The sequence below is a fragment of the Colossoma macropomum genome, unplaced genomic scaffold (genome assembly GCF_904425465.1).
Source record: "Colossoma macropomum unplaced genomic scaffold, Colossoma_macropomum, whole genome shotgun sequence".
Classification (NCBI taxonomy): domain Eukaryota; kingdom Metazoa; phylum Chordata; class Actinopteri; order Characiformes; family Serrasalmidae; genus Colossoma; species Colossoma macropomum.
This window is the reverse complement of record NW_023494802.1, coordinates 18,694,359-18,719,192: the sequence shown is the minus strand read 5'-3', so window position 1 is coordinate 18,719,192 and position 24,834 is coordinate 18,694,359. Positions and strand designations below refer to the sequence as shown.

At 43.3% G+C, this 24,834-nt stretch overlaps 1 protein-coding gene across 2 annotated transcripts in view; it reads left to right on the top strand.

Moving 5' to 3' along the window:
• Nucleotides 1-229: 229 nt before the first annotated feature.
• Nucleotides 230-24,834, top strand: part of phf20b (PHD finger protein 20, b) — a 44,678-nt gene continuing 20,073 nt past the window's right edge. Inside the window, exons 1-11 of one of the 2 annotated variants that reach the window (XM_036591302.1) lie at nt 230-365; nt 9,099-9,201; nt 12,567-12,738; nt 12,846-12,930; nt 14,289-14,365; nt 16,616-17,114; nt 18,833-18,934; nt 19,470-19,610; nt 19,741-19,800; nt 21,525-21,773; nt 24,581-24,748. In XM_036591302.1, the coding sequence (XP_036447195.1) occupies nt 9,119-9,201; nt 12,567-12,738; nt 12,846-12,930; nt 14,289-14,365; nt 16,616-17,114; nt 18,833-18,934; nt 19,470-19,610; nt 19,741-19,800; nt 21,525-21,773; nt 24,581-24,748 (1,636 nt within the window). In that variant the 5' untranslated portion in view covers nt 230-365; nt 9,099-9,118. The remainder of the gene's footprint in view (nt 366-9,098; nt 9,202-12,566; nt 12,739-12,845; nt 12,931-14,288; nt 14,366-16,615; nt 17,115-18,832; nt 18,935-19,469; nt 19,611-19,740; nt 19,801-21,524; nt 21,774-24,580; nt 24,749-24,834) is intronic. The other variant, XM_036591301.1, reaches the window with a different exon arrangement.

Below are 24,834 nucleotides of genomic sequence, written 5' to 3'. Positions count from 1 at the left end.
GGTACTGAATGCAGTCTAGCAGTGATGTTGACCTCCCCAAAATGGCGGCGCCGTTGACGTGCCTGGCTGGACCCAACGCGACATCTAGGTATGTATATCTATGATTTAAACGGGGGAAAAACTCTTTAAGTGTTTTAAGTGTCTGGCGTGTTCTGTCAGTTACGGAGGTCTCCGAGAAAGACCCTCAGCCAGTCAGACGGCTGAACGCCCTGCGCATGCGCAGAGCGCGCATCGCCTCGTAAGCACCGGCCTCGCTCAGCCGGAGAAAACAAACTGCGTGGAGAAGCAGCATGAGACCTGGGGGAGTCCGCCAGCGCTTACAACTGTTCCCAGGAGCACTGGAGTGAATTTATCAGCTGTCAGAGGTGACCGCCTTTGTATTTATACACCGACCGCACTCGCTAACGCATAAACCCGCGCGCATGTAGAATCGGTCATGTTTGATGGTGATGCTGTTGTGATTAAACGAAACTTGTCTCCAGTCCATGTGTTCATCATCTGATGCTAACGGGCACGGAGTGAGTCGTCATCCTGGGCGAAAACGTCTCGCAGCAAGTCTTTCCTGTCTTTCTGACCCCCAGTTTGAGCGGAATGCACGTCCAGGAGTCCGAAAGACCAGATGACTTTCGGCGAAGTTGCCGTTCGCCTTCCCGAGCCATAATTACGGTAGTGCCATGCAGCGAGGAGTAGGCCGAAAGGAGGCCGCTGAGGAATAGCTGCGTGACGGACAGCTCGGCGGACCAATCACAGCGCTAGAACCCGCGTCCGCCAGGAGCCTCAGCCAATCAGGAGGCTCCGTAGCCGGGCGCATCGTGGTGGGCAAGCGAACAATGTAAAACGTCCAAATAGGCTGACTTATAAACAATGACGGTGTAAATGCGTGTAAACGTTCATGTGGGTTCATTTTGACGCTGCTTTGCACCAATGCAGCGCCTCGTTTACGGGATTATCCGTTTTAATGAATGTGTGCAGCGGTAGCCGCTGGCTGCATGCTCGCTGACAACGTTGCACCCACGTTTCTCCTCCACTCGGTCTGCGGGGAGAAAGTGGAGGAAAAGTTTAAAGGGTCTGGGTTCTTTTGTCGCCCCTTCTGGACAGTTTTTTAGCATCTAACGCTCGTATTGCTGCTTAAAACTTCGGTTTTGTTTACGATCGAGGCGTGTTTACGACCAGCCCGCGGCGAAGAGGCGTCTCAGCGAACGAGGCTTCAACGTTAGTCGGCTCCTTGTCCTCCAGCGACCTGCTTGAATTTGAATTTTCCCGTTCCACCTTAAATGGAGCACCGGTTCCATTCTGGCGCTGGCACCATTTAAGGTGGACCGGGTGAATTCGAGCGAGGAGCTGGCGAATAGGAAGCCGACCTCAGCCTCGTCTAGAAGGTAAACAACGAAGAGGAAACGTATTGCGCGCCATTTGCGTCACACCGCTGCCTCGGCCCTCATGGTCGCGTCGAACCCGTTTAAACAGGGCCCGGCTCGGTTCTGCGTCCAGTCCAGTGCAGAAACGTTCGTTTTTTAACCCCGAGCCTTCGTCGGTTCCGCCCATCAGAATCCGCTCGGGCTCGACTGAACGTGACGGTACACGAGACTGGCGGCCCGAGCGGCGGCGCGTCACCGGGAGGAGCGAGTCTGATTGGCTCAAATCTGGGGAGCCAGTTATGAAACGACGCTCACAGAAGACATTTTACACCGAAAACGTTGTAAAAACGTCGTTTAAACCCCCGTGTCGAAGGGGAATTCCACTAATCTTACGAAATTCAATCGATGTGCTGTAAACAGACTCATTCGGAGTGGTTTGCTGTGGAAAGATTCATAGCAGAGAAACCTACTAACTCAGATTTATTGACCAGGGTATGTTTTGGTTTGTCCATCTGAATTTACATGACCAAATCATAAGGCAAACTATTCAGTAACTGCATGAAATAAATGTAAATTTTTATTTATTTATTTATTTTATTTTATTTAAAAGCTCCCCTCAAATTAACAGAACGTGTTTTATGATCACACATATTGCTATATGCTTACAATTTACTGCTGAAAGCCAAAAATCTTAGACGCTCTTTGTAATTTTTTATAAAAAATAATTTTTACAGAGCAGATCACTGAAGAGACGCCATCTGTTTATAGTTTATAGCCCAGATTTGTGGAAAAATGGGTCAAATTTCAGTAGACAAAACTGTGAGTTCAGCTTCTTTTATTATAAGGGTTTAAAATGACATCACCCATCTATTTGACTGGAAAGAAGACAGTTACAGCTCTCATACGACCCCCACCTTTAGAATGTAGCTCATGAAATATGACAGTTATGAAGAATATGACGAAGTGCGTTTTGGAACCACCGGTGGTCTCAAGGAGTTGAAGAGGTTAAACCTGTATGTTGAAGGGGAATTCCACTAATTTTACGAAATTCAATCGATGTGCTGTGAACAAACTCATTCAGGGTGGTTTTCTATGGGAAGATTCATTGCGGAGAAACCTACTAACTCAGATTTCCTAACAATGGTGGTGATGGGAACCAGGGGTCTCAGTGTCAGCAACACAAATATGGACTTTTTTATTTCCTATTCAAAATGACCAGTTATATGGGTTATTAATAATGGGTAAATTAGCAGTAAATCCAGGAAAAATGTTTCTTTTGTTCTTTATTTTCTACTATTTTGCATTATAATGCCTGGCATGCATTTTTCTCACATTAATTAATGTAAAAATATGGTTTAGGCCAAAATACTGTCTTACAACTCTTAAAACAATGTCACAGGCGCCAGACAGTCTGTTTGTAAACATTTCATGTAACAACTTTGACATTAAACTCTGGACGTGTGTTTTTTTATTAGCACCACTGTAAACAAATTCTGATTTGACTAGTTTGTCCACTCCCATACGTACACATTTAAACTGCTCTTTGTATTGTTTCAGTAAACGTGCTGGGTTAATAGTAGGGGTGGTGATGAGAGGTTTGCATAGATGTCAAAGAAGACCTCTGTTTATTCTCAGAGGACATTAATTATGCATAGTAATACTTATCAGTAATTTATTTCTGTTACATAAATATCAGTAGTTTCATTTTGTGCACAGAGATATTACACATTAATGAAGCCGTTCGTATTTATCTTTACTGTTTTTAATCTAAATTTAGGCCATTTTCCACTTTCCAACTACTCTGGTCATCTGTCTCTCATCTTCATCTTGTTCTTAACCTTTTCAACTCCTCGAGACCACCGGTGGTCCCAAAACGCACTTCGTCATATTCTTCATAACTTTCATATTTCGTAAGCTACATTCTAAAGGTGGGGGTCATATGAGAGCTGTAACTGTCTTCTTTCCAGTCAAATAGATGGGTGATGTCATTTTAAACCCTTATAATAAAAGAAGCTGAACTCACAACTTTTTGTTTACCGAAAGTCGACCCATTTTTCCACAAATCTGGGCTATAAACTATAAACAGACGGCGTCTCTTCATTGATCTGCTCTGTAAAAAATATATTTATAAAATAATACAAAGAGCGTCTAAGATTTTTGGCTTTCAGCAGTAAATTGTAAGCATATAGCAATATGTGTGATCATAAAACACACGTTCTGTTAATTTGAGGGGAACTTTTACAAAATAAATAAATAAAAAAACTAAAATTTACATTTATTTTATGCATTTACTGAATAATTTGCGATTTGGTCATGTGAATTCAGATGGAAAAGCCAAAATATACCCTGGTCAATAAGAGGTTAATATTGTACGTGACCGTCTTCTTTAAAGACCTGTACTCTTATGCTTAGCGTTTGTTTTTCTCCAGCCCTCCCTCTTCTTCACCACCTGTCTAATTGCTGTTTTCAGGGATGGAGCAGTGCTGCAGCCCCTGATTATGAGATTTGAGGTTCAGTCCTGTATTCGTGAAGCGTCTCTGAGTAAACAGTGCTGATCCAGAATCAGATTCCCCTCTTATTTATGAGGAATCTGCTGACATGAGCAGATCTCAGGCCAGGACTCCTTACTCTGAGACGCTTTATAAACACAGGCCCAGGTTTAGTGGTGGAGGCTTGTCAGGAAATACTGGATGGTGGCCCGGCAGCTAGAGGGCGCAGATGAGCGCAGTCTTTCTTTGTGTGCGGTCTTGTGCTCCGTCATGATGACTACACGTTCTTCCTGTGAACTGATTTTTAGGTTCCTGACTTCAGACCCAAGCTTGGGGGTTGTAGGAGACATCACAGAACCTGCTGGCGTCACAGTGTGATCTAAACTGGGATGGGATGTTGTGCATCTGCCATAGTTTAAAGCCACAGTGTTAGAAATGGCACAATACCACTGCTTGTTTGTTATGAAACCTGGAATATCACTTAATCAGTTGATTTGTATTTTTTTTAAGCTTTTAAGCTGTAAAATTAGCTTTTTTAACCTCTTATTCTCCAGGGTGTATTTTGGTTTTTCCATCTGAATTTACATGACCAAATCGTATTCAAATTATTCAGTAAATGCATGAAATAAATGTAAATTTTTATTTTATTTATTTATTTATTTTGTAAAAGCTCCCCTCAAATTAACAGAACATGTTTTATGATCACACATATTTCTATATGCTTACAATTTACTGCTGAAAGCCAAAAATCTTAGACGCTCTTTGTATTATTTTATAAAAGTAATGTTTACAGAGCAGATCACTGAAGAGACGCCATCTGTTTATAGTTTATAGCCCAGATTTGTGGAAAAATGGGTCGACTTTCGGTGGAGAAAAAAGTTGTGAGTTCAGCTTCTTTTATTATAAGGGTTTAAAATGACATCACCCATCTATTTGACTGGAAAGAAGACAGTTACAGCTCTCATACGACCCCCACCTTTAGAATGTAGCTTATGAAATCTGAAAGTTATGAAGATTATGACGAAGTGCGTTTTGGAACCACCGGTGGTCTCAAGGAGTTGAAGAGGTTAAAGATTTGTTGTTTGGATCAGATTCTTCAGTTTTTCCCCTCTCTTGTCTGTGATTTTTGGTATTGAGTATAATTTAGAGAGACACTCTTCCAGAGTTGTCCATGTACAGTGAACGAGCTTTGATCCAGTTATAGTATTAGCCTTCCTGGTTGCTGGTCAGCGTCTCTCCTTACATTTTAATGATCACATTTTTGTTTGTCAGTGGAAGTGGAGATACATTTTAATGATTTAACTTGCCAGTAGTTTATACACAGTGTAACTAAGTATGTTATTACATATAAATATATATGTATTGCAAATTGAATATGGAGCAGAATGTTTGTAGTAACTCTTAGCCTGCATTCACACTGCGATGCAACATAGCAGGTGGAGGTCATTCATTTTCAAAGAGTGCTGACCGTTTCGGATGACAGGTTGGTGATATGAAGTGGGCGGAGTCAGCGACAACAAAGATGAGCGGAGTTTAACTCTATGCAAATAAGGAGTGAAGCGATGTGGCGATTACCAATAGGAATTGAGCAGCGTAGTAGGCGCTTTATCTCCGCCACTGTGAAACGGTACACTCGGTACACTTTGGTTCCTAGGTAATGGTTCCTACTACAGGTGGAACAATGGTGTCGGTGCTTTCGCCGCAAATAGACGATAATCACAAAGACTGAAAACTGTTTTCCTCACAAACTGACTGCACAAACAGGGGTTAAATACAAATAAGCACACAAACGATTTCTCACCAGGACTTTTATTTCTAGTGGGAACGCATCTGATTGATGCTTGGCGTCAGTGAAACCAGGGTAACCAGTGATCTGCTTGGGTTCAGAAATGCCCACAGGCGACCAACGACCAGCGATTTGGGCGACTAGAGGCGAAACGTCTCTGCAGATGTGAACGTAGGGTTAGACTTTAGGGGCTGTGCTACAGAAACGTTTTAGCTCGGAAGTCTTATTGGTTTATTCACCATCGCAGCTGAAGGTGGGGTTAAAATCAGGACTGCAATTACAAAATTACTTCATAATCTTATCATAACTCCAGATAAGAAAAGAGTATTACAGAAACATCCGAACCAGGCAAAATTTCCTAAATACTGTTCTAAGTTTAGGACGAACCCCAAGAGTTTGTACAGTTGGCTGTTATACTGAATAGGGAATACATACATACATCATCTAAACCGCTTATCCTTCTGGGTCACGGTGGGGTGCTGGAGCCTATCCCAGCTGTCATTGGGCGGAAGGCAGGATACACCCTGGATAGGTCGCCAGTCCATCGCAGGGCAGACAGACAGACATACACATTCACACTCACACCTAGGGGCAATTCAGCACGTCCAATCAGCCTGACTGCATGTTTTTGGACTGTGGGAGGAAACTGGAGTACCCAGAGGAAACCCTCGCAGACACGGGGAGAACAGGCAAACTCCACACAGAAATGACCCTGGTCACCCGGCCGGGAATCCAACCCAGGTCATTCTTGCTGTGAGGCGACAGCGCTACCCACTGCGCCACTGTGCCGCCCTCTGAATAGGGAATGTTATTGTTTTTAGGCAGCCTTGACTTACAGTATAACTAGTGAGTGAGACACAGTCTCCCCCCATTCCCTCTCATTAGCTGTGTGTGTTATGGTGGTGGTGAATGAGAACGCTGGCTAAAGCATAACGGAAACCGAAACTCAGGGGCGGCTGGGCTGGTTAGACATCAGGGGGCACCGTCGCAGTATGCGTAACTCTTTTGAACTTCCAGTTTTTCGCACTTTAGTTTTGAGTTGACTACTATTTACATATTTACATATTTATTTACTTCAGATTAGCAGCTCTGAAAAGAGACCCATACATGAAAATATGTTTATTTATCTGTTTATCTGTCTAACTTACGTTTTTTAGGTTATTCTGATTGTGTTTACGTTTTGTCTGTGTGTATCATCAGTTGTTTGGTAACAGACTTGATTGATTATCAACCTCAACTGAGTAGTTTAGGATTTCCTAACTTGACATAAGATGCTGTAAGATAATTCCAAATCTAAGGCTTCGTTCACACAGCAGGTAAAAGTGCCCCAAATCTGATTTTCTCACCAAATCCGATTTTTTGTTTGTCTGTTCACATTATCTTTTAAATGTGATCTGTATGTGACATCAGTCTGAACAGATCAGCTCCTAAACTGACCCACATGTACAAAAGAACAGAGCGTCACGCTGCTTCACGGCTCATCCAGAGGTAAACAATCACGACCGCCAACGAACGCCAGTCGCTCCCGGGGGATCAGCTTCATCTTCACCAGCATCACAGGAGCCATCATGAAGCTTCACTGACTGACAGCTGGGCTCATCACCCAGAATGTGTTCGAGCTGTAAAAAGGGCGCGGTCACTTCTTCGATTCGCGTCCTTTTAACTGTTCTTTGGTGCTGCAGCCTCGTTCTCCTGCGGCGCGTTCGGACATTTCTTTCGAAATCTCTTCAAACACGCAGGGTGTGGATAATTCTCTTCTAATTTTTTTTGTGCGAAATTATGATGAATGTGGAGTAGAGCTGCAACAATTAATCGATTAATCGATTAGTTGTCGACTATTAAATTGATCAGCAACTGTTTTGGTAATCGATTAATCTGTTTGAGTTATTTTTTAAGAAAAGTACGTTTAAAAATTCTGATTCCTGCTTCTTAAATTTTAATATTTTCTGGTTTCTTTACCCGTCTGTGACGTCAGCCTGAATATATTTGGGGTGTGGATTAAAAAAAGACATTTGAGGCCGTCATCTTGAGCTTTGGAAAACACTGATCGATATTTTTCACCATTTTCTGATTTTTTGTTGAACAAACAATTAATCGATTAATCAAAAAAAGAAAAAAAATTAACAGATTAATCGACAATGAAAATAGTCGTTAGCTGCAGCCCTGATGTGGAGTTGGATTGACGTAAAAGTTGCATGAAGTCTGATCTGGTTGTTCAGACTGAGCTGCATCGCTGCAGATCGGATACATATCGGATTTCAGTACCACATATGAAAGCGTCTCAAATCGGAATTGAAAATGTCAGATTTAATGTGTTTTTACTGACAAATAAAGACCTGGTTTGGGCCACTTTTACCTGCTGTGTGGACAAAGCCTGTGATACCGTTTGCCTCTCTAATATGAATTTGCGCTAAATCTTATCCTGACTTTGTCACATCTTAAGACTGAAGATATGTTAGTGTTGTGTGGGTAAGTTTGTGTAATGTGCTCCCTGAGGGTAAAACTGTACGGCCCAGTCCCATTTCTTCTTTTTACCCCTACCCCTTGTTTTCGAGTGTCACCCTAACCCCTTGGAACTGAGTTTCAAGGGGTAGTGGTTGAAATCTTCCCTCTGAAATGGGACCCTCAAATAAAAAGAGCATCACTTCATTAACAGCTACCAGCGCTGCTCTGTAGGCGACCCTGCCAGTCTGCAGTGACAGCAGAGGAGGGTAAAGTTCAGCTCCTCACTGCTGGGCTTTAGTTACATTTAGGGCATCATATGACTTCTAAGAGGGGGGCAATTATTTATTATCACCCACCCCTAATTCTTCAGTGATATGAAGCTGAAGTCAGATATTCACCAGATTCTTGTTCGAATTTTCCCGTTCCACCTTAAATGGAGCAGCAGTTACATTCTGGCACTTCAGGCGTCAGAACTGCTGGACTATTTAAGGTGGAATGGGAAAGTTAGCTAGCTAGCAACCAAGACATTAGCATGCTATTAGCGATTTTTAATGCTTGTTATGAAGAAAACGACCATAATACACTGAAACGACATTAAACTAAGATAATTCAGTGGTTATTGTAATTTTTAACAGAAAATTCTCACATTTGTGGGTTTCTTTGATCTCTTGTTCTCCATCGTGCTGGTTTTTCTTTTATTCTCATATCTCTCTGTTTGGAGTCTCTGAAAAACCTCTGTTTAGAGGGTCATGTAGCTCTAACACTTCACCCCACCCCTCTATCTCAACAAGAATCGGGACACCCTACCCCTAGACGTGAGCGCGCAAAACAGAGGGGCAAGGGCTCGGTGGTAGGGGAGAGGGGTGAAGTGGGATGGGGCCTGTTTCAGTGTATTTGAGGCTGATGCTCTGTGTACTCGCAGGTTTGAGTGCTGGAGAACGGATATGAGCACCATCTGAATTGTAAATGAACATTAAGTGAAGAGATGCATAGCTGATCAATGGCTTCATTGTCCCCTAGGTTGGTGTGAATCATCCAGCATGACTAAGACCCCCCCTCACCGACGAGGGATCACGTTTGAGGTGGGGGCACCGTTGGAGGCTCGGGACAGCCTGAAGAACTGGTGAGGATTGTTTTTCTTTCTTTTTTTTCTTTTTTTCCCCCTCTGTCTTTCTTTCACTCTTTTATCTGTTACATCTCCTCTCTCTAAACAGCTTTGGTCTCCATCTTTCCCTCGCTCCCTCCCTTCTTCCGCTCTCTTAGAGAGCCTGACTCAAACGCAGCTGTCAGAGCCCCTCACCCTGCTCAGCATTCAGCACGGCCGTTTGATTCCCCCCGATTCCGACTTCCTTCAGATGCAAAAATGAGGCCTGTGATATTTATTCATATAGAAAGTGAAAGTCGTGTAAAATCTGGAACATGTTGAGCGAAAGATACGATCACAGAAGCCGACAGATGGGTCTGACGGATAATCTGTATTTTCACAACTGAAATAACAAAACTTAATGTATTTTTAGTGCACAGTTTCCGTTTTTTTCCTGATTTATTTCCACATACATATGTATGCATGTAGCTATATATATATATATATATATATATATATATATATATATATATATGTATATTTAAAACTGAAAAACGACATATATATATATATATATATATATATATATATATATATATATATATATATATATATATATATATACACCGATCAGGCATAACATTCTGACCACCTCCTCGTTTCTACGCTCATTGTCCATTTTATCAGCTCCACTTACTATATAGGTGCACTTTGTAGTTCTACAGTTACAGACTGTAGTCCATCTGTTTCTCTGATACTTTGTTAGCCCCCTTTTACCCTGTTCTTCAGTGGTCAGGACCCCCATGGACCCTCACAGAGCAGGTACTATTTGGGTGGTGGGTCATTCTCAGCACTGCAGTAACACTGACGTGGTGGTGGTGTGTTAGTGTGTTGTGCTGGTACGAGTGGATCAGACACAGCAGTTCTGCTGAAGTTTTAAACACTGTGTCCACTCACTGTCCACTCTATTAGACACTCCTACCTTGTCGGTCCACCTTGTAGATGTAAAGTCAGAGACGATAGCTCATCTGCTGCTGCACAGTTTGTGTTGGTCATCCTCTAGTCCTTCATCAGTGGTCACATGACGCTGCCGACAGGACGCTGTTGGCTGGATATTTTTGGTTGGTGGACTATTCTCAGTCCAGCAGTGACACTGAGGTGTTTAAAAGCTCCAGCAGCACTGCTGTGTCTGATCCACTCAGACCAGCACAACACACACTAACACACCACCACCACGTCAGTGTTACTGCAGTGCTGAGAATGATCCACCACCCAAATAGTACCTGCTCTGTGAGGGTCCATGGGGGTCCTGACCACTGAAGAACAGGGTAAAAGGGGGCTAACAAAGTATCAGAGAAACAGATGGACTACAGTCTGTAACTGTAGAACTACAAAGTGCACCTATATAGTAAGTGGAGCTGATAAAATGGACAATGAGCGTAGAAACAGTTTTGAAGGGTAAATAAGAATTTAAAAGTATATTTAGCAGCCATCTACATTAAGCATGTCTGATAATAAAAATATCAGTGATTCCCAACTGAAGGGTTCCCTCTGGTGGGCCAGGGAGACCACTGCACCGATCATGTTTAGAGCCTCATTCATTTTTCTCCTACGTTTCAGTGTAGTACTACCACTGACCCCATTTTTAGCAAGAAATCCTCTGTTTTTAAATGATGGTGCTGCCACCACAAACTCAAGGTTTGTTTGGCAGGAACCCAGCGGGCCTTTTTCTGCCACATTCGTCAAGCCGGTGATACACACTTAACACCGTAACCATGGTAATCACTCATTTGGAAAAGGCCCTTGTGTGACATTAAAGCCCTCATCATCTCATCATTTGATACCCTCAAGATTCTCGCATTTCATGACTAGATAGTGTTTCCAGTTATGCGCTGAACGCTTTTAGAAACACCGTAGCTTCTTGTTTAATGAAGCTTGGTGGTCTGTTTTTACCTGCTGAGGTGCTGGAAGACTGTGGCTGTTTGTACGGTGAGCCTCGAGGTCTTCGCTGTGAAGTAAAAGCGGACTGGAGCCGTTTTGTTTTTACAGTGCACAAATCAATTGGACCACAGACCGAACTGAGTGCAGCAGTGTGACTCAGTCTGCACAGCCAGAGCGGAATTCATGAGACACTTTTGTCAATCCAGCTCCACATTCGTCATCATTTCGCGCTGCTGAGACTCAAAAACATTTAGGCTGATGTTTCAGTACAAATATTAGAAGAGACTCATCCAAAACCCTCCGTGTTTGAAGAGATTTTGAGAGAAATGTCCGAACGCGGCCGCAGGAGAACGAGGCTGCAGCGTCAAAGAACAGTTAAAAGTCTGAAAGCAGAGTTTAAAGAATCTGAGGACGCGAACCAAAGAAGTGACCACGCCCTTTTTACAGCTCGAACACATTCTGGGTGATGAGCCCAGCTGTCAGTCAGTGAAGCTTCATGATGGCTCCTGTGATGCTGGTGAAGATGAAGCTGATCCTCCGAGAGCGACTGGCGCTCGTTGGCGGTCGTGATTGTTTACCTCTGGATGAGCCGTGAAGCAGCGTGACGCTCTGTTCTTTTGTGCATGTGGGTCAGTTTAGGAGCTGATCTGTTCAGACTGATGTCTCATACAGATCACATTTAAAAGGTAATGTGAACAGCCAAACAAAAAATCAGATTTGGTGAGAAAATCAGATTTGGGCCACTTTTACCTGCTGTGTGAACGTAGCCTTAGATTATCTTACAGCGTCTTATGCCAAGTTAGGAAATCCTAAACTACTCAGTCGAGCTCGATAATCAGTCAAGTCTGTTACCAAACAACTGATGATACACACACGCAGATAAAACGTAAACACATAATCAAAATAACCTAAATAGATAGATAAACAAAGTAAACATATTACTTACATGTATAAGTCTCACTTCAGAGGTGTTAATCTGAAGTAAATACATACATACATACATACATCATCTAAACCGCTTATCCTTCTGGGTCACAGTGGGGTGCTGGAGCCTATCCCAGCTGTCGTTGGGCGGAATAAATAAGTAAATAAGTAAGTGCATATATAAATATGTAGTCAAATCAAAACTAAAGTGCGACAAAGTGGTGAGAAAATCAGATTTGGGCCACTTTTACATGTAAACGTACCCATAATTCCTCTGATTCCATCCTTCTTGTTGCTGGTCGTCCTCTTCTGCAGCTCATCTGGTGGTTTAAAACAGAAAACACAAAAAATCTCCGAGACAAGTGGCCACTAGGGGGACAGGCTCTGCATTTTCCGAGGCCAAAATGTCTCAAGCGTTCCGATTACTTACCTCATCCATAGTCGGAGGAATATATCATCTTAAATGCATGACGTTTAAACAGTTTTCTAGATTCTCCACCAACGACTCACCAATAACAATATGTGTTTTGCATATTTAGGTACGCTGCCAGCATAGAGAAGATTGACTACGAGGACGAGAAGGTCCTGATCCACTACCGGCAGTGGAGTCATCGCTATGACGAGTGGTTTGACTGGAGCAGTCCGTATCTGAGGCCTGTGGAACGCATCCAGCTCCGACGGCAGGGCCTCCAGGAGCACAACGCGGCCCCGGTGACTCTCCTTATGCCTTCACTGCTTTACATAAAACTAGGTCTTTTAGTTTGTGGGACGAATGCAGCAGAGTCATCACAGTAACACTTGCCTTCGGTTCCTTTCAGGAGTTTCATGTCAATCAAAAAGTGCTAGCCAGCTGGTCAGACTGCCGCTACTACCCTGCTAAGATCCTGTCCCGTGATAAAGACGGTCAGTTGTTGTTGTCTTGACGTAATTACATGTGTAGTTTTTCGAGAAGGGTCTGGCTGCAGACATGCACTCTCAGGCTGACGTGCGGCGCCAGCCTGTTGATGACGTCAGTGCCGCTCTGCCACGACGGTGTTTTTGTCGGTTTTATGAGGGAAAACAGCGAAACACGAACTGCAGGGCAACAAGAGCTACACTGAATGCATATTAATGTTGTCATACTGATAATAAGGTAATTAAATATGGAAACTTTCAACATAAAACCTACCATGATGATGAGACACGAATGTCGGGTTTATTCGCAGACAAAAAACAAAAAGGCTACTGAAACTCATGAAGCCAGGCTGAAGACGATCAGAGCCGGTTATCAAAACCTGTAATACGGATTAAAGTAGAACTCATTAAGGGTTCTAGGAGGTTGTGACAACATGCAGCTAATGCAGTACTTTTGCTGTCTCGTCAACGTCGTCACAACCTCCTAGAAAGTTGTCGGACAACGTTGACATAACTTTCTGAGGAATTATATTTCAATGTTGTGCCAATGTAGAGAAGCACCAAGCAGATGACGCTGTGGGCACCAAAACAGGACGTTGTCGCAGCTTAACTGTGTTTGCAGGGCCATTAGGAGTAAAACCTGATGGTTGCCATTAGAGGCCATTAGGAAACGATCAAATGTTCGTGGAATTCAGGTACTTTTGGTGAAAAACATTTTCATTAATTTAGTTAATTTGATTGAATGACCCTTATTAGTCCCACCGTGGGGAAATTTCACGTCCACATTTAACCCATCTGTGCAGTGAAACAGCACATACACACTAGTGAACACACACACACACACTAGGGGGCAGTAAGCACACTTGCCCAGAGTGGTGGGCAGCCCTATCCACAGTGCCCAGGGAGCAGTTGGGGGATAGGCGTCTTGCTCAAGGGCACTTCAGTCACCAACTGGCGATTAAATGCATGTGGAATCAGTCCCAAAACAGCTGTGACATCAACCCATCAGGAAAACACAGAATACCATTAGTGGTTACTGAAAACCACCAGGAACCAACAGACACTTTTAATGGGTTCTATGACTTTTTTCAACAGGGAGGTACATTAAATGTAACTTTCTAGCCGTGTTATGGAAGAAAAATGGATTAAGTGATGATGTCACTGAGCAGAAGCAGCAGCCAAAAATCCTGTCATTGTGGCAGAGACTGCATGTGCACGTGACGTCACTGGGGCTGAGAGTGCATCTGGCTGAGAGTGCATCTGGCTGAGAGTGCATGTCCGCAGCCAGACTCTACTGAGTTTTTCTGAGCTTTACTGACCGACTCTGGCTGTAAATCTGACGGCTTTACTTCTTTATCTTGCCTCAGATTCTTATACAGTGAAGTTTTTTGATGGTGTTGTCAAGTCCTTGAAGGGAATAAAGATCAAGCCGTTCAGAAAGGAGGTAAGAATCCACTGTAAAAAGCAGTTTATTTTATATATTTACACTCTCAAAAAAAGGGTTCTAACCTGTCACTGGGGCAGCACCCCTCCTGTCACTGGGGTGGTTCCCTCAAGGGTCCATCTCAGTACCTTTAGTCAGGGAACATAACTGAACCATAATCCACTGAAATGATATGTTCTAAGCTGTACTGACTCCACACACCCCGTCTCGTCTCCAGGCTTTTATTTTACTGCTCTGCTTTAAAACATTCGGTTATGAAAAGGTACAAATACGAACTTTTCACCTGGAAAAACTTATTTAAGGATCCCAATCAGACCTTAAAACCACTGTTGTACCTTTGAGGGAACATTTACACTGTTTGTACCTTGATGAATGAAAAATGTACCTGAACAGAACCTTTATTTCTAACAGTGTTGTAGCTATTTATATTTTCTATATACAGTAGAATAAAGAGCAATGTGCCTTTATATATACAGCACCTGTCAGAAATTTGGGGACATCTGTCATTTGCCAGTGTTTAAAAAATAAAACATTTTCATTAATTTAATTAACACCCACACACACACACTAGAGGGCAGTGAGCACACTTGCCCAGAGCGGTGGGCAGCCCTATCCACGGCGCCTGGGGAGCAGTTGGGGGTTAGGTGTCTTGCTCAAGGGTACTTCAGCCACATTCTGTCGGCTCAGGGAATCGAAGTGGCGACCTTCCGGTCACAGGCCTGGTTCCCTAACCTCCAGCCCATTACTGCCCCTGTTTAATGTGATTTTAATAATAGTTAAAGTGTTATTTGGGCAAGAAAACATATTGATGAACATGAGGCTGAGCATAGCAACATATAAAGATAACAATGTTTTATCAACAGTGTTTGCCGTCATTAACACCACAGTAAAGTGGCTTTAGTGATATTTTTCAGATATTGACAGAACACTGAAGACTGACCACCTGCATGTCTCATTCTGTGTATTAAGAGAGTATAATTACTCCTGTTTAATAGGATTTACTACAGAATGTTCCAGTGTGGCAAATCTCAGAAAAAGTAAATACTCTGATATATTTCATGTATTGTGAAAAGAATTGTGATATATTTTCCATATCACACACACATGTGTCCAAAATAATAGTATTCTTGCGTTTTGCATGACTTTACACTGAATAGTCGCCGCTATTCTTAGGACTGAATCAGGGATTGACTGCCTTCAATTAGCTGTGCTTTGTGAATGATTCACCTGCAGGACGCGACAGAAGCCGAGAGACGAGAGACACACAGACCTTTAATTCAGTGTTTTCACTCCAGGCTTGGAGCCGCTGCACTGTACAGTTCAGTGTTTCTCTCTGCTGTTCACCTCGTTCAGCTCAAGAAGGGCTTAATTAGCTAATAATATCAGGTATTTTAACCAGGAAACCACAGTTATGCAGTGCAGGGGTTTCAGGACTGGAGCTGAACTCTGAACTAACTGAACTAGCAAACTTACAGAATCACGTCTGTCGAAACACGACGTCGTTTTCCGACCCACGACGTTCAGTCTGATATTTAACGCTTATGTTTCTCCATTCAAACGTCATTTAAATCAGAAACAGAGAGTAAAGTTATACCGGCTGTCTGCAGCTCCGTTAGGGGGCGACTGTTTATCTCTCGGCTGATAACATCAGCTAAAGTTATCTAAAGGCCAGCATTGATCTCATCTGTGTTAATTAGCTGATGTCGTTACCCTCCTATGATGACGGAGTGTTTTCTCCTCTTTATGCAGCACCATGGGATCCTTTACCCACCCTGACGTGAAGAGCCGGTGGGCTTCTGTGCTTTTAAATGCTGTGAGAGACTCAGAATAGGGAGAGGGGCTGAGTATGAGATCAATATAAACGTCAGGAAAACACAAATTTGGTATCTTTCTGCCAGTTTAAGTGGAACCAGGAGTTCAGGGGAAACTGTATAAGGATCTCAGCCTATTTTATCGACTTTGTCGAGGTCACGTTTTTCTCTTCCACAGTAAGGAGAGTAATTTTAGCCGTCTTTCACCTCTAGTTACGTTCGTGTGGAGCAGCGAAGCCAGAAATTCCGTCCCAAATATGGCGCCTTAACAGAAACATCACGTGACTGAATCCCTAGGATGGACCTGTTTGCTAATGGTTTTTTCTGACTAAATCATGTTAAAGGAAGACCCCAAACAGCATATACAGTGTATTCAGTTGTTTATTTAGCAGTAATAAACAGGTACAGTAAATGTCTCTCTTCTGTTTTTGATGTGTAGAACTCCAACAGCAAGTCTACACCACCAAGCCGAAAGCGGGCCGGCCCACCCGGAAAAGACTGGAGGGCCAAAGAGAACGGCACAGGCAGGAGCAACGGCGCCCGGCACAGCACTTCCGACCACGACAGGGACAGCGACTCTGAGGAGGAGAACAGCAGGGTGACGGAGGAAGCGGTCCAACAAGCTGTTGACCGGCAGCCCAACAATCTGCAGAACGGCACGGTGGACGAGAACAAAGCGTCAGAGAGGGTGAACGGGTCCGCGGAGCCGGAGGAGAAGCCGTCCGGTGGGGATTCAGGAGAGACTGAAGCTCTGGAGGATGGAGAAGAGGAGACGAGGGAAGTGAACGGAGTGACCGAGGAGGAGAAAGAAGGAGCTCTTCAGAATGGAACTCACGAGAGCAACGAGGAGAAACAGGAGAGAGACGAAACGTCAGAGGCGAGCCAGGAGGACAAGAGTCCCAACCCGGCCAGGAGGACAAGGGCCAAGACAGTTGAAGGTAAGCTGGAATTTGTTTGTGATGACCCAGATTTAGGAGTTAGAATAAACATCCTGCTTGTGTAAACAACCAAATGCAGGGCCAAGAAACATCTTAACCCCTAGAACACGAAGCTCGGATTTGCAGGCAAAACGGTAGGTCACTTCTGGCCTTCATAACTTCAGAACGGTTTAAGCTACAGACGTGATCCACATATCAGGACATTCAGGAGGAATTCAGCTTGGACAATCACCTAAAATCCTGATATCATTGCTCTGCTGCTTTCCAACAAAGGGTTAAAACAACATGATTCACACGTCAGATCACTCATCAGACTCTGCTTTACCATCCAGAGTGATTTCATCCACCTGTGACCGTCCATCAGCCAGAGATCAGCTCCAAAACCACCCAAACCCACTCACTACTGTTATATTACATCTCTGCTTTCAGCCTTCATATTATAAACAAAGGGTTAAAAATAGTGACATTAATAACACACCAGAACACTCAGAGGAACCTGCCATCACTACCCAGAGTGAGAGAAACCAGCTCTAACATCCCACAACCCAGAAATACAGCACAAACACACAGCCAGATCACTGTAAAACCTGCTATCACGTGCTACCTTTAGGTGATGTCATTAGGAAGCATAGTATAATATCTCAAAGCTATGCTGACGACACCCAGCTATACATTTCTATTCCTTCTGAAGGTCGAGACTCTGTAGACAGACTGACCAGCTGTGTGTCAGATATTTCTCAATGGATGTCGCAAAATTTTCTTACTGAACTTCCTAAGAAAACAGTCCATCCAACTTGGACAAAATGCAGCAGCATCCTAACAAAAACAACACGGAGAGATCAGATCAGTCCTGCTTTAAAAGAGCTTAACTGCCTGCCTGTATCGTTCAGGATAGATTTTAAAGTTCTGCTACTAGTTTTTAAGGCTCTAAATGACCTTAAAGCTCCACTTACATCACAGTCTGTCTGTTTATGATCTTAGACCTGCAGATACTGACCTTCTGCAAACACCTTCAGTAAAATACAGAAAACAGAGAGACTCGTTCAGTTATTCTGCTTCTAAACTGTGGAGCTCAGTTCAGCTTTTATTAGACAGTCAAGCTCAGAGCTCACTTTTAAGAAGCAGCTAAAAACGTCTTTAACTTAGCATTTAATTAAAACTCTACGTCTCGTGGTTTTTATCTTCTAATTTGATCTGTTTCATTTTCTTCTGATTCTAAATAAATACTAATGATTTCTTGTATAACTGTTTTATCACCTGTCTGTAAAGCACTTTGAGCTGCCACCTGCATGAAACGTGCTATATAAATAAAATTGTTGTTGTTGTTCTTGTTATCATTATTATTATTAGCTCTCTGCTTTAGCCTTCATATGGCAACAAAAGGGTTAACTCACTTGTTTGAAACTCTTGCCCAAGTTAGGACTTCTGCCAGTGCTTTAGGGCTTCTTTTTATGACCCTGTTCAGCTTCTGGTTCTGTTACTAACACAGCCTCTGCCAAGCTATCAGCAGATTACAGGAGTTTAATTACTGAGTTTAAGAAAATCACTAACTGGACTGCACCTTATATATATATATATATATATATATATATATATGCATTTTCGCTTAAGTTGCTCGGCCAGCTCTGGTTGATCTGCTCCAGACATGGTTGCAGCAGGTCTGGTTCCCTCCCCCCACGCTGACTCATGCTGAATGTTGGCTTGTGTGCCTTTCACAGGCAAAGACGCTGAAAGACCCAGCGTGCCAGAACTAAGGAAGAGACGCGCGTCCACAGGACAGACGCCTCCGTCCAAGAGGAGCAGAGCCAACTCGAGTACAGGTCCAAACATGTAGTCTCTCTGTTTTTCTTTCTTTTTATATACACTGGTCAGGCAGAACATTATGACCACCTCCTCGTTTCTACGTTCATTGTCCGTTTTATCAGCTCCACTTACTATATAGGTGCACTTTGTAGTTCTACAGTTACAGACTGTAGTCCATCTGTTTCTCTGATACTTTGTTAGCCCCCTTTTACCCTGTTCTTCAGTGGTCAGGACCCCCATGGACCCTCACAGAGCAGGTACTATTTGGGTGGTGGATCATTCTCAGCACTGCAGTAACACTGACGTGGTGGTGGTGTGTTAGTGTGTGTTGTGCTGGTCTGAGTGGAACTGTAGAACTACAAAGTGCACCTATATAGTAAGTGGAGCTGATAAAATGGACAATGAGTGTAGAAACAAGGAGGCGGTCATAATGTTCTGCCTGACCGGTGTACGTGTGTGTGGGTGTGTGTGTGTAAAACTGGTCCCCCTGCACGCTCATCATTAATTAGCATGGCTCATAATCTAACAAAATTGTATGTGACACCCATACAGACAGAACCAATCGATCCCAGATCCTGCCTGCCAAGTCGGATTCCGTCCAGAAAAGCTCTGAAGATAAGGATGGCCACAATCAACCCGGTCATCCAGAGAACTCTAAACCTACAGCACAGACAGGACCTACAGCTGATCTTGGTATATTTGTGTGTTTGTCTGTAAACAATCATGATTAAGGTGTAATTTGTAATTAGAAAAAGTAGCATTTTATTTTGTAATGAAAAAATATGACCATGGTGTTCTGAAAAATAAATGCTTTTCCCTGCAGCAACTCTGCTCCAGCGGCAGGTCCACCTTCCAACCACAAACAAGTACAGCAGGGAACCATGTGAGTGCCTCTGTACATCCACACACATACACATAAACATGGGTCAAGAAATGTGTGCCAAAATGAATTACTCTGTATAAAATCCTCATTTATCCTACACATATCCATTCACTGGCCAGTTTGTTAGGTACACCTACCTTGTTTCTACGCTCATTGTCCATTTAATCAGCTCCACTTACTATATAGGTGCACTTTGTAGTTCTACAGTTACAGACTGTAGTCCATCTGTTTCTCTGATACTTTGTTACCCCCTTTATACACTTCTTTAATGGTCAGGACCCCCATGGGATCACAGAAGGTGGTGTGTCCACTCACTGGCCACTCTACAAGATATGCCTACACTTTTGCTCTATTGCACTACTTTAAAGATCCTCTGGTGGTAGTTCTCAAACTGGTCTTAGACCGAAAATCTGGGAGGGCCCTGAGGAGCTGTTTTGAGAACCACTGTTCTAGTCCTTCACAGTGGTCAGTTTTAGGATACTGTTGGCTGGATATTTGTGGTTGGTGGACTATTTGCAGCTCAGCTTGTGATATGAAGTCGTTTAAAAACTCCAGCAGTTCTGCTGTGTGTGATCCACTCTGTGCAGCATGCGCACACACTAATGTGTCACTGCAGTGCTGAGAATGATTCACCGCCCACATAATACCTGCTCAGTGGTGGTTCTGACCATTGTTGAATTGGGTAAAGTATGGCTAAAATAGTATGCAGGGAAACAGATGGGCTACAGTCTGTAACTGTAGAACTACACTAAGGCCCAATTTCACCCCTCGCCCCTACCACTCAGTCCTTAGCCCTCTGTTTTGCGCGTTCATGTCTAGGGGTAGGGTGTCCCGATTCTTGTTGAGATAGAGGGGTAGGGGGAAGTGTTGGGGCTACATGACCCTCCAAACAGAGGTTTTTCAGAGACTCTAAACAGAGTGATATGAGAAAAAAAGAAAAACCAGCAAGTTGGCTGAACAAGAGATCAAAGAAACGCACAAATGTGAGAATTTTCTCTGTTAAAAAAATTACGATAACCACTGTATTATCTTAGTTTAATGCCGTCTGAATGTATGATGGTCGTTTTTTTCATAATAAGCCTAAAAAATTGCTAATAGTATACTAACGTCTTGGTTGCTAGCTAGCTAACTTTCCCATTCCACCTTAAATAGTCCAGCAGTTCTGACGCCTGAAGCACCAGAATGTATCTGCTGCTCCATTTAAGGTGGAACGGGAAAATTCGAATGAAGCTGGTGAATATCTGACTTCAGCTTCATATCACTGAAGAATTAGGGGTGGGTGATAATAAATAATTGCCCCCCTCTTTGAAGATCATATGATGCCCTAAATGTAACTAAAGCCCAGCAGTGAGGAGCTGAACTTTACCCTCCTCTGCTGTCACTGCAGACTGGCAGGGTCGCCTACAGAGCAGCGCTGGTAGCTGTTAATGAAGTGATGCTCTTTTTATTTGAGGGTCTCATTTCAGAGGGAAGATTTCAACCACTACCCCTTGAAACTCGGTTCCAAGGGGCAAGGAGACACTCGAAAACAAGGAGTACGGGTAAAAATAAGAAACGGGACTGGGCCTAAGTGCACCTATATAATAAGTGGGCCGGACAAACGTAAGAGTTGATACAATGCCAATGTGTCCAGGTGGCCAGTGACTGTCCTGTCCACTCATCCTGGATATGCGCACATTCAGGCTCATTTAACACTCTGTCTTCTCTTTGTTTCCTCCCAACAGTGTACAGGGTCATCAAAAACCAGCCTCCACCCATCCTCTCCATCGAGCTGGACCATAACCCGTTTAAGTGCCAGGTCCCTGGCTGCACCAAGTCCTTCCGCAAGGCCTCTCTCCTGCACTACCACATGAAGTACTACCACTCGCAGAGCGACCTGAGCCCCACACGCAGCGCCCAGACGCGAACGTCTGACCGGCAGCCCCACGGCCAGGAGACCCCTCGTAGACGCCGCACCGTTTCTGCATCACTAGGTGAGCATACACCCTGCGTGGGGGGTCTTCAGTGTGGGATGTTAGCTGGTAGATGCAGCATGAATGTCTTTAGTAGGTTTAGCAGCTGAATTTTATACCATGTAGTTCATTTCGCCTGAATGAACTGGGCAACTTCTTTAGAAACAGTAAGGCTAATTAAAAGCTATAGTCTTACATTTACATAATTGGGAATGGAAAATGTGATAAATGTCAGAAAGTTTTTACTTCAGTGAATCAAGATAAGAAAACTTTACATTTTTCCAAATTAAATCACTAAAAAATTTAAATATTGATCGTTGGTACAAAAACTCAGGGAAAGCTGCTTTAGAGAAACTTTGTTCTTTAGCTTCATTTACCAAACCTGAAGTATGAAACCTGGGTGTGGTCTTAGACTCTGAGCTCTGTTTTAATCTGCATGTAAACACAGTCACTAAAGTAGCTTTTAATCATTTTAGAAATATCATTAAAGTTCGGCCTTTTCTCTCTCAGAGCGACGCAGAGAAACTCGTTCATGCATTTGTTACAGCAGAGTTGATCACTGTAATGATCTTCTTACTGAACTTCCTAAGAAAACAATACATCCTTTACAACTCGGACAAAAAGCAGAGAGATCAGATCACTCGCGTTTATCAAGCACTGAATTGGCTGCCTGTATCGTTCAGGATAGGTTTTAAAGTTCTACTGCTAGTTTTTAAGGCTCTAAGTGACCTTAAAGCACCACCTACATCACAGACTATCTGTCTGTTTATGATCTTAGACCTGCAGTTACTGACCTTCTACAAACACCTACAGTAAAATACAGAAAACATGGAGAGACTCGTTCAGTTATTCTGCTTCTAAACTGTGGAGCTCAGTTCACCTTTTATTAGACAGTAAAGCTCAGAGCTCACTTTTAAGAAGCAGCTAAAAACGTCTTTAACTCAGCATTTAATTAAAACCCTACATCTCGTGTTGTTTGTTAAATTTGTGTCATTTTCTTCTGATTCTAAATAAATACTAATAATTTCTGTTACTGTTAAGCTTTATCACCTGTCTGTAAAGCACTTTGAGCTGCCACCAGCATGAAAGATGCTATATTGAATTAAACATTTTTATTATTTTAATTATTCTTATTTAATTATTATTTGACATCCTTGAAAGACGTTCTTCACAAAGTTTAGACCAAGTTCTCTTTGAGAACTCTTTCAATGCGCTAATAATAATCAGGTTTATCCGCTTGGAGAAGGGGTCTGAAATACAACTGATGTTACAGAATATTCTTCTGCTTTTTGGGTGCAGTTACACATTTCCACCAGAGAGGTCTCCACATGCCCAAATCTTACATAGTGCAGGTTTAAGTTCAGGTTTTTCCGTATGATGGTGTGTAGTGTCTTTTCTCTGTGTCTAAAGTTGAGCAGTATCATTATCATTTAATCAGTTTATAGCGTTTAAGTTATGCACACAGAAGAAATCCCCCCGCCCACATTAGCACCCTAACCATGATGTTAGCTTGTCTATCTGTGAAATCAGTCCACGTAAGACTAGTTACTCTACTCCAGAGGTCACTAACAGGTGGACCGCGGTCCGAGTCTGGACCCAGACGCTGTCCTTTGCGGGCCTGGACCTATAACCGATAAACTATGGAGAATTCATTAATTTCGATGGGGTGGTCCCGGGAAACTCACAGACCAATCGCATGTGTTGTACATATCACAAGTGACTCTACTCAGCCAATCAGGCACAACATTATGACCACCTCCTTGTTTCTATGCTCATTGTCCATTTTAGCAGCTCCACTTACTATATAGGTGCACTTTGTAGTTCTACAGTTACAGACTGTAGTCCATCTGTTTCTCTGATACTTTGTTAGCCCCCTTTTACCCTGTTCTTCAGTGGTCAGGACCCCCATGGACCCTCACAGAGCAGGTACTATTTGGGTGGGCTGCTGGAGTTTTTAAACACCTCAGTGTCACTGCTGGACTGAGAATAGTCCACCAACCAAAAATATCCAGCCAACAGTGTCCTGTGGGCAGCGTCCTGTGACCACTGATGAAGGACTAGAGGATGACCAACACAAACTGTGCAGCAGCAGATGAGCTACCGTCTCTGACTTTACATCTACAAGGTGGACTGACAAGGTAAGAGTGTCTAATAGAGTGGACGGTGAGTGGACACAGTGTTTAAAAACTACAGCAGCACTGTTGTGTCTGATCCACTCAGACCAGCGCAACACACACTAACACACCACCACCGCGTCAGTGTTACTGCAGTGCTGAGAATGATCCACCACCCAAATAGTACCTGCTCTGTGAGGGTCCACGGGGGTCCTGACCACTGAAGAACAGGGTAAAAGGGGGCTAACAAAGTATCAGAGAAACAGATGGACTACAGTCTGTAACTGTAGAACTACAAAGTGCACCTATATAGTAAGTGGAGCTGATAAAATGGACAATGAGCGTAGAAACAAGGAGGTGGTCATAATGTTACGCCTGATCTGTGTACCTACTAGGCTACTTCTGTTTACAGTATGTGGCACTGAATCATGATGCAATTTAGACAGTATGATGTTCCGGATCTTTGCTTGAGGAATTTTCTCTAACTGGACCTTATTGAATTTTAATTGAAGACCCCTGCCAGACTGGACATTTCCATATCGCCTAGACATTCATTTCTCCTGGATAAACACTTAGCAGGACTGAAGTGGAAGAGTCTGTTATTGCTGTAAACATTCTCAATTTATTAAAAAATATACAGTCCTCCTTATCTCTCTCTCTCTCTTTTCCCCTCCCTCTCTCTCCCTCTCCCTCTCCCACCTTTCTTTCCCACAGACACTCCATCCCCGCTGAGTGACAGCAAGTCTGGCCACACTCCATCGCCCCCTACTGCCAACGGCGTGCATCGTCAGCGCAGCTCCTCCCACTGCGAGAGAAGCAAAGAGAACCTGCACGCCAACCGCTCACTCCATGACGACAGAGACTGGGTTGCCATGGAAACAGGTACAGGAGAGCATCACCCTCGTCACGTCTAGTGCCGGGTGAAGCTTCCCAGCTAACTGCTCATAGTGTGGTGGAAAGCGTTTAGA